This window comes from Barbatula barbatula, assembly GCF_947034865.1.
Source record: "Barbatula barbatula genome assembly, chromosome: 8".
Lineage (NCBI taxonomy): Eukaryota > Metazoa > Chordata > Actinopteri > Cypriniformes > Nemacheilidae > Barbatula > Barbatula barbatula.
This window is the reverse complement of record NC_136771.1, coordinates 9,905,662-9,915,388: the sequence shown is the minus strand read 5'-3', so window position 1 is coordinate 9,915,388 and position 9,727 is coordinate 9,905,662. Positions and strand designations below refer to the sequence as shown.

Below are 9,727 nucleotides of genomic sequence, written 5' to 3'. Positions count from 1 at the left end.
AATTTATTTAGTTCTTGAGTGGTCCTGTGCTTAGGCCGCCACTGTATCTGGGTTTGGCTGAAGATAAATTAGACCTGTTGTGAGAGGAGGAAAACATTTGTTACATGTTTTGTCTGCTATGGGAGACTTTCTGTTTGTTCTAATAAACTCTGTTTTGAATAAACTTATTTTTTTGGAAAACCTTGTCCCCCTTGTGCGTACTTAAGGGCTCAAGGGTTTTCTACCCATGCCAAGAATAAAAGTCTCGGTAACACAATACTACTGTATAGGGAACCAAGATGCATAATGCATTTGAGGAAGAGTGTAGTCAGCAAACCATTGCTTTAAAAATATTGAGGTAAAGGTTTGGGAACAAACTTTATTTATGTTGTCATGCATTTGATGGAAATGTTTTTGCATGGGCGTATCTGACAGTTTAGTCAGCATATCATAAAAAAAGAACAGATAGAAAAAGTGCTACGGAAGGAAAGCAAGGAAATGCACCTTCAGCCCAGAAGTAGTTCAGAAATGTCTCCCTCAAACCCGTCGCTTCCAGCATTGTTGCTCCCTACTTGGCGCGTGCAGTGCAGAACCTTCATCGCCAAGATGGATTAGCGGGTCCCACACAATGTTTGTTGTCCTCCGCAGGAAGTTGTGTAGAACACAGGTTGCCTTCACACAGGCTTCCGCATTGGAAGGACTGATACCAATTACCTGCCGGTACATTCACTGTGCTGCAAGTGTTCCAAAAGCATTCTCAACAGTCAGTCTTGCCCGTGAAAAACCTGAAATTGAAGACCCTGTGTCTTCTACTGGGAAGTGTGGTACCAGGGAAGGGTCTCATCATGTCTCTACGGAGAGGAAAGGCTTCATCTGCAATGAAGACACAAGGTTGGGGCCCCAGGTACTCTGTTGCTGGCAGCAGCAGGTCTCCAGATAAGCCACGGGTGCCTCTATGAAGGTCCCACCATCACTGGTCTTCCCATTACTGCAAACATCTATGATGCGAAAACAGTATTTGACAAATGTCCCTTTATAGTTGTAGAACAGTGATCTAGATTTGTTAGGAGCATGGATCACTACATGCTTTTCATCAGAAGATCTTGGGAAATTCCAGCGATGATGAAAATCAGCTGCAATGTCCCGCCAATCGTCTGTAGTTGGAACAGCCATGAAATCATCCACCAGGGAATCCCAAATGGCCTTTGCCACTTCTGCCCTTGTTTAATGCCCTTGTGTCTTCTGTCTTGTGCTGGTACATTATGGTTTTGTGGTTCACAGCTTTTTAGTGTCGCCTAGTTATCTTTAGTCATGTTTAGTAAGGCCATGTTCCTGTCTCTATGTCATACCCTTGTTTTGTCAGGTTACCCCCTCGTGGGTTTTTGTTTTGTAATTATTTATTAAACATGTTAACCCCTTACCCGCTGCACCTTGGTCCTCTGTCCGTGTCTCACCCATCACGATCATGACAATGTAGGCTATTGGATTTTATTTCAAGTGCAAACAATAAAACTTCAGCAAACTTACAAGCCATTTCCAAAAACCACGACAGTAGTACTACTAGTACAAACAACTCACAAGAAAAACAGATGAAAAGATCAAAAAAGGATATCTCACAGATAACATGACTACACTGTAAAAATACTAATTAATAAAACTGTGGAAGTGCAAAAATATCTCAGTTGAACTAATATTTTTGGTTGGATTTATGGCTGGAATACATTGCAAGACTTTTACAATCTGAACATATTTTGTTTAAACTAGACATCACATACTTGGATAGAAACACATCAACTGATCCATTCTGCAGACTGGCACAAACCTTCTGCAACAAGTCCAGCCTGAAAAAATATTTTCACACATTAAATGAAATTCTAGTTCAGTAAACATTCAACAGCCAATATATGATAATACAGCATTCCATGCACATTAAATGAAATTCTAGTTCAGTAAACATTCAACAGCCAATATATGATAATACAGCATTCAATGCGACGTGCCTGCCTGAGTTGTGGGAGGCAGTAGAGGCAAGCTTCACCTGAGGTAACTGTTACTAAATAAATATACATTTTTTAAACCAAATTATATCGAAAAAAACTTACAATGTATTTAATGTTTTGTGTTTTGTTGTGTTTAGAAGTGTGAAGTAGCAAGCATCTACTCAAGGAGCTCAATCAAGTCAAAGGTACGTTTAGTCTTTCACCTTGTTTAATTCATAAAACGTATAATTTTAAAAGGTGTATTATTGCAGTTTTTTTAAGGTTTAATTTTGGTTGTGTTATATTTTATTATATATTTTTTTGTGTCCGAAGTGAAGGCATGAAGTGACTTCTGTCTTTCTTGCTATGTTTGCTAATTCTGACGCTTAATTTTAAAACAACAATTTGTTAAACACAGTAAATGCATTGCGTAAGTGTGTTGAATGCATGTTATGGGTACAAACGTAATAAAACTAATCTATGATAAAATCATGCATTTTGAAACAGGATAGTTCCAAATGTCACCTTTCGGGAAGGGGTGAGTCATGTTTAGGGTCGGACCGTTATTTAATGTTATAATGCGGAGTAAAATAATTGGTTGCACCAATTAACAAATATTTTGAATGATTTTAAAAGCATTTTGAGCTAAATTGTTATTTTCTTTCTACAACAGGTTCCAAAATGGTTCGAGGCACTACTTCTGGAACGTGACTGTTCCGTTTCATCAAAAATGTCTGTGATTATGTGTTCATTTGTCTTCTTTTTTATGTGATGTGAAGTTATGATACATTTACATTACATTTAATCATTTAGCAGATGCTTTTATCTAAAGCAACTTACAGATGAGGTAAACAATGGAAGTAATTGGAACAACATAAGGACAACAAAAGGCATAAGTGCAATAAAAAAACTGGTCTCATATAGCCTACCAGAGTTTACAAAGCTATGTTTTTTTTAAAGAGTAGAAAAGAGATCAGAAGTCAGAACTGATCGGTCAGGTATTGACAGAAGAGATGTGTTTTCAGACGATTCTTTAAAGATGGCTACAGAATCTGCTGACCTTGTAACAGCAGGCAAATCATTCCACAAATGTGGAACCGATCCCAAGAAGGTAAGTGAGAGAGATTTTTTCCTTTTTTGGGATGGCACTACAAGACATCGTTAATTTGTGGAGCGTAGGGATCTGGTGGGTACATACGTCTGCATTAGTGAGTGAAGATATGGGGGTGCCAAATCAGTGGTGGTCTTGTAGGCCAGGAGCATAGTCTTGAATTTGATGCAAGCGACTATAGGGAGCCAATGTAATTTATTGAAGATAGATGTGACGTGTGCTCTCTTCAGATTATTGAAGACCACTCTTGCCGCTGCATTCTGGATCATCTGTAGAGGTTTGGTTGAGTAAGCTGGAAATTCCGAGCATTGCAGTAGTCCAGTGTAAGTGGAGTCAAGTTTAGGCAAACTAAAAAATAACAATTCGAGCATCACTGAAATTGAGTGAACGTAAAATTTCTGTGGAACTAGTTAATAAATAATAATTATAGTTATTTGGGGACCTAATGTGATGTAGAAATTACCTCCCCACATCTGTATTTCTATATGGGGCGCTTGCACGGGATAAGTGAAGGCTGTGATTTTCACATCAGAAATAACAAAATGAGAGACTCTCGGCCAAAAGACAACCAAGCCTCCATTATTCCCAAACGGTGGAAAAAATCTGAAAAAGGATATATGAGCCTGCCAAATCACAGAGATTCGCCAGGACAAATATAGTAACAGTCAAAACATGGCAGAAAACTACATTGATAACAGTGTGCCAACAAGACTGCAAGATGGGATGTCTGAAGATGAAGAAGAGGGGAAGAGGGGGAGGAAATACCATGTCAGGACTCCACAGAGATAACCCATTTGTCAAAACGGCAGAGATTTAGGTTTTTCAATGCCAAAAAATACAAAGAAGGGCTATCGCATGCTATCCTTCTGAACATCTCAGAGTTGTACAGTGTTTCCACAAATTAAACATCTGGCCTTGGATCTTCTGGCAATGCTAGCATCCCAAGCGTTTGCTGAGCGTGTCTTTAATTTGACTGGGGACCTTACAAGTGGTCGACACAACAGAGCGCAAACCACATTAGAAAGAAGTGCAATAAACAAATCTAAATAGTGTGGTGGCTACCAGCTATTGTTTTGGATGTTTGGTTTCTGTTTCAGTTTTAACTTTAAGTTTCAACAAGATACAGACACACACACTGTTTATTTGCATTTTTCTTGGTTATAGTTATATTCTAACTAATCCTTGCCTTGAATTTGAAACCAGGGACGGTGAAATAGTAAAATAGACTGTAAAACAGGAAATACACGATTTAACTTAACTTTAACAGCTAACAACCGTGTGTTGAAGATTAGATTAGTTTCTGTAGCAACCACAGTATAATCTTTCCCATATTTAAGATTATTTAAAGTGGCCAAAGAAACCACTACAATATGGCAAATATTCACTGTATCACTAGTTGTTTAATAAATGAAAAAGAAGTCTCAGAAAGAATTGTTTGACCTTGTCTTGAATTGAATCTTCTATGCAAACTCAAACAAATGTATAAGCCAGAAGAGTGCAAAAGTAAACAGAAAATGAAAGTGTTAGAATTTTTAACACAGGGTGGGAGATGCAGATTTGTTCAACTGTGGTTGTTGTTTGTGTTGTTACAGTAAATATAACAATATTAGACAATATTAAAGTATTTTTAACAAAAACAGTATAGTGCTTCTATAAATAGGTATCCTATACAAATAATCAATAAAAAAAATAAACTTAAATGTAATAATCACTTGTGTCTTTCTCAAATCAAACGAAAGCAATTGTTAATGATTTACAGAAAGAGCAAAATTGCACTTTAAATACATTTCATTTTTCAGAGTAAAACATTTACACTCTTAGCAATTTTGTTTGAATGACTGTGTGGGCGGTGACAAGTAATTTGCTCTGCCATGCAGCTGCTTTGTCTACTGTACATACTCATTCAACCACAGGGTGAGAACAAGCCAGGAAAGTTAGCAGTGACTTGTATTATCAGAGGAATAGATTAAGTTAATGTAAGAAGCTCACTATTTTAAATAAAAGGATAACAAAACCCCACAGATACCAAGGCATCCACAGGTTATAAGCACTGTACGAAAGGTGAGTTGTAAGTTTTATCTTTAATAAAAAATATATGATATTATTCATGTTTAGACGATACAGTATTGCTAAAATAAAAATAAAATGTGTTGCTGCTATATTGGTGAAAGTAGTCCAAAACAATGTAGTTTGAAAGACAAAGACAAATGGAAGGAAAGAAGAGAGGAACACAAACAACTTAATATTGGGTTTACAGTGAACACAATTTGATCATTTAAAATACAGTAAAAGTAAAAGGAGCAGGTGTGAAGCAGAAGTGTTAAAACAAACTTATATCCTTTATTTTTTTTATTCTGCTTAATGGATATTTCATTACTTTTTACCTTAAATAATTATATAACTTTATCTAGTTGTGTCAAAGGGATTAAGAAGGGATCAGTTTAAATTTGTGCTATCTCTCATTCAAAACATAAGACTAATCCATCTGCTTTTTGGGCGTTCAACCCCATGTCTTCCACCGAAAGTAAACTAGACATTTGTCACTACCACGTCACCTATGAAAGGGCCATAATACTATTTAAGGAGTAGTCATACATTTATTATTACTGAAATATGATATATTTATAATTTTATATTCTTAATATTAGTTTGAATTCATGTCAATTTTTACTCAGAGCAAGAGCTTTGGCCTCCTTTTCTCAACAGATATGAACGTCATTGAAAATTATCGATCGAAGACCTCTTGGGCTCAATCTTTTTTCATTGCTCTAGTGCTTGGTATAATTGGTGGTGATTCTGCAATAGCTTTGCAGGTATGTTTTTCAATCTTTAACTGCAAAGTCATATACAGTATAACCTGGACCAAACATAGCCTACTGCCAGAAAAAGTCTGCTCCCACTGTGGCAAATGACACGTTGTTGTGCTATATGACCATACAGAGGTTGAAAAAACAGGTTAAATCCAGAGAAACAATAACAGCCAGAAAAATCCAAAACAGAAACCAAACACTGGTAAATGGACAGCACATATTCAGACAGTCGGGGAGACTGCACATGAAGGCAAGAAGGGCAAACTAGTCTCCACATATCTGTTCTAAATACCATTTAAGATTAGAAAAAATCCCCAAATTACAGAATATTGAGTTAGTTTCAAGATGGTCTTCTATCTAACTGTGAAATTTTGAAGTGCAGATTCATTTCTGATATTGCACAGGACTCATTGCAGAGTGTATCAATCGAGTCAGGGAGGCAAAGTCACATCCAAATGCAGCTTTAATAAAAGAGGTTATCCAAAACCGTAATCCAGCAAACAGGTAAAGGGGTCGAGACTTGCAGCAAACAATCAAAACACAAGGTCCAGGCCAGGTAGAGGTAAAACACGAAAAAACAAGGAACAATGAAAACACTGAATAAGGCTCTGGAACAAGAGAAGCAAACAACCAATAGCCCCCTGTAATTGAGTTAGTCTGGCTTAAATAGTGACTAGTGAAGGTGTAACGCCAGGGGATCTTGGGAAATGGAGTCCAGGGTGAAACGGTCAGTGTGGTGTGTGATGACCTTTGGTGGCAGGGAACAGATATGTTACACAGAGGTAGAGGTCTATGCTGAATAAGTAAATATAATATTTTATCTTACACTGAATTACATAACAAATAATGAATGAATATCAAAAAGTGGAAATGCAAGGAGCTGTATGTTCAGATATGTGAGTGCTAAAATTAACAAAAGTGTGTTTTTCTGCTAAATTATGATGTAAGGAATATCATTTCTGGGTCCAGCCCAAAAGTATTTTTTTTGGGGGGGGGACACGAGTATACAAGCAGCATACAGGAGTTTGGCAAGAAGCAAATAGAACATTATGTTAATTTATCCTTAGTCTTTTAAAAGACATCTAAATCCTAATGTACGAAATGAAAAGAAAAAGTAATTTAATAAATGTGTTGAAATGATTATTTTTTCCTCACCTCCAGACTTTAAAGCAACAACATCATTCAGGTCATCATTTAGTTCAAGATTCTGATCATGTTTCAAGCTATACAGGTATTTTTAAAGGAATATGAAGATATTACATGCAAGATTCTTGGTTAAAATTACAAACTATGCAATACTTTTACAATATTTTATTATTATTCTCAATAGTGCATCATCCAGTTGAAGAGCTCCGGATACTTTTGGTTGGAAAAACAGGGGTGGGGAAAAGCGCAACAGGCAACACTATCCTGGGCAAGAAGTTATTTAAATCTGAGATATCATCCGCTTCTGTGACTGCACAGTGTGAAAAGAATTCTGCAATAGTGAATGGGAGAAAAGTATCTGTCATCCACTCTCCAGGTTTGTTTGACACCAGCTTGAGTCTGAATGAGGAGATTTTCAGAATCAAACTCTGTATTCCTCTCTCTGCTCCTGGTCCACATGTGTTCTTAGTTGTGATTCAGTCTGGCAGATTCAAAGATGAAGATGCAGAAGCAGTTAGATTGATCCAAGCAATATTTGGTAAAGAAGCCTCCACATACACCATGGCCCTGTTCACTCACGGAGATCTACTGGAAGGTGAAAACATTCACACGTTTGTGCGTAAAAATGCAAAACTGGTCAGTTTCATCAAAACCTGCAGTGGACGATACCATGTGTTTAACAACAAAGATAATAATCCAGATCAGGTCATTCAGTTGCTGGACCAGATTGATAAATTGGTGACTGGAATCGGTGGGCAGCATTACACAAGTGAGATGCTTGAGAAGGTGGAAAGAGTAATTGAGGAAGAGAAGAAACGTATCCTGAAAGAGACAGAGGAGCGAAGACTGAAATTTAAAGATGAGGCCTTTGAGAAAGCAAAAAAAAAGTATTATGAGGAGCAGGCAAGATGGCAAGCTGAGAGAGAACCCTCCCTTATTTGTAAAATACTCAATATCATTGGATTAAAAAAATATTTTTGCCAAGACTAGCTAAATTCAATGGCAGCAGTTTGCTCTAGTTTATCAAATATATGTATGTTTTAGATATAGACAGTGATGCTACTCTAAATCATTTCAATTTATGCCACCTTGCATTTGAACAAGATCTGCAATGTGATTATGTGAATACTTATGTAACAAGTTAGGATTGCAAAATATTAGATTTTTTCTGTTAAAGCTTTCTTTCTATAATTTAAAAATGTCTTTCTATAAATTACTATTGACAAGGAGATTTTGAGCACTTGTGTACTTGCTTAATATTGATTTTGTTTTATTTTAAGAAGAAAAGTTGTGGATTGAAGTTTTCATGTATGAATTTCTTTTTATTGTCAGTGTGAAAAGGGTGAATAAATAATAAAGAACATTTATTTTTGGGTCTAGTTTGTGCAACTTGCAAGGTTAATCGCCATACCAACTTACTATGTGAACATAACATCTTTAGCACTTCAGTATTTTTGAACACATCAGCCTGGTAAGCAGACCTTCAATGGCCATGACTACTACTTTCCTGTTTGGAAGGCAGCATAAATTCTGCTCACTTATTCTGGCTGTAATGGCCAAAAATATCTTTCACTACATGAAAAAGTAAACAAACGAGCCATTGTAGACACTTAAGTGTCTGTATCTTACTGTGAGTGTTAACTGAAGGTTGGATCACCCGCAAAATCATTGAAAGTAAAAGTAAGCTTCTTACTACTTTCTGAAAAAGGAACTATTCAATGAAGCATACTCAATGTATTTTCTCCATAATTAACAATTAAAGATTACCTGTCTTCTCCTTCAGCTTTGTTTAATGACTACTAGTCTCATCTGCCCTGGTTATCACCTCTGGTTATATGCCGTGTCAGAGTCTTTTTTGCTTGAGCTGGTCTTTGTTTTTCCTGTCTGTGGGTTCTATTTTCATTTTTAAGTTTTTCACATTATCTCTAAATAACTGGAACAATGCCATATTAAGAGGACAAAACCCCCAAATACATAGACTAATTGAAGATAAAGGAGACCTGAGAACAGAAGAATGTTGCATTTAGCGTCTTAAGATTTGAATGCTCATATTATTCATTTATTTGGGTAATGGAATTTTGGAAGTTTTATTGTATAAAACAACCTTGCCTCATTTTTATTCATTTTCATGTTGTCAGTTTTAAATTCTTCATATCCACAAATGGAGGCATCTGTGACTTCTTAAAGACAACGATCAAATGTATCAATGTTTCAATACTTTGGTATCACAGTACTTGCTGCCTTAGCAGTCATGAACAAGGTATGTATTTAGAAATGTCGATTATTACTTTTGGTAATCAATGACTGTTGTTTGTGTCAAGTGATGGTTTCCCGAAGAGGGTTTAAGACTAGTCCTAGACACAAATACTTTCTAGCTTTTTTAAAGCATGGGCCTGCCGTTGAAATCTTTTGATGTTTTAAACAACAGTGACAAACCTACAAACACTGCTTCACCAGGAGAGACCAGCACAGCCAGAAGACCTATAGATCTAATGACCCTAAGATAACTCCAGAACTCAGCATTCAAGAAAATAAGGATGGTATTACAAGTGTCCAGCAATGGTCACTGCCCACAGACGACACACCAAAATATGCAGTTGATGACCTTGCATGATAAATACATATTTTACAAGTTGTCACGTTAACCAGTTCTTTTCCTTATCTTTATTTAGTTTTTCACCACATTCTTCTTCTTTGCCAAT

At 36.5% G+C, this 9,727-nt stretch overlaps 1 protein-coding gene across 1 annotated transcript; it reads left to right on the top strand.

Moving 5' to 3' along the window:
• Window positions 1-4,970: 4,970 nt before the first annotated feature.
• LOC306897357 (GTPase IMAP family member 9-like) lies at window positions 4,971-8,403 on the top strand. The gene is made up of 4 exons (XM_079462004.1): window positions 4,971-5,130; window positions 5,776-5,882; window positions 7,041-7,110; window positions 7,210-8,403. Exons 2-4 carry the CDS (start codon window positions 5,778-5,780, stop codon window positions 8,013-8,015), a joined length of 981 nt encoding a protein of 326 aa, XP_079318130.1. The 5' UTR covers window positions 4,971-5,130; window positions 5,776-5,777; the 3' UTR covers window positions 8,016-8,403.
• The last annotated feature ends 1,324 nt before the right edge of the window (window positions 8,404-9,727 follow it).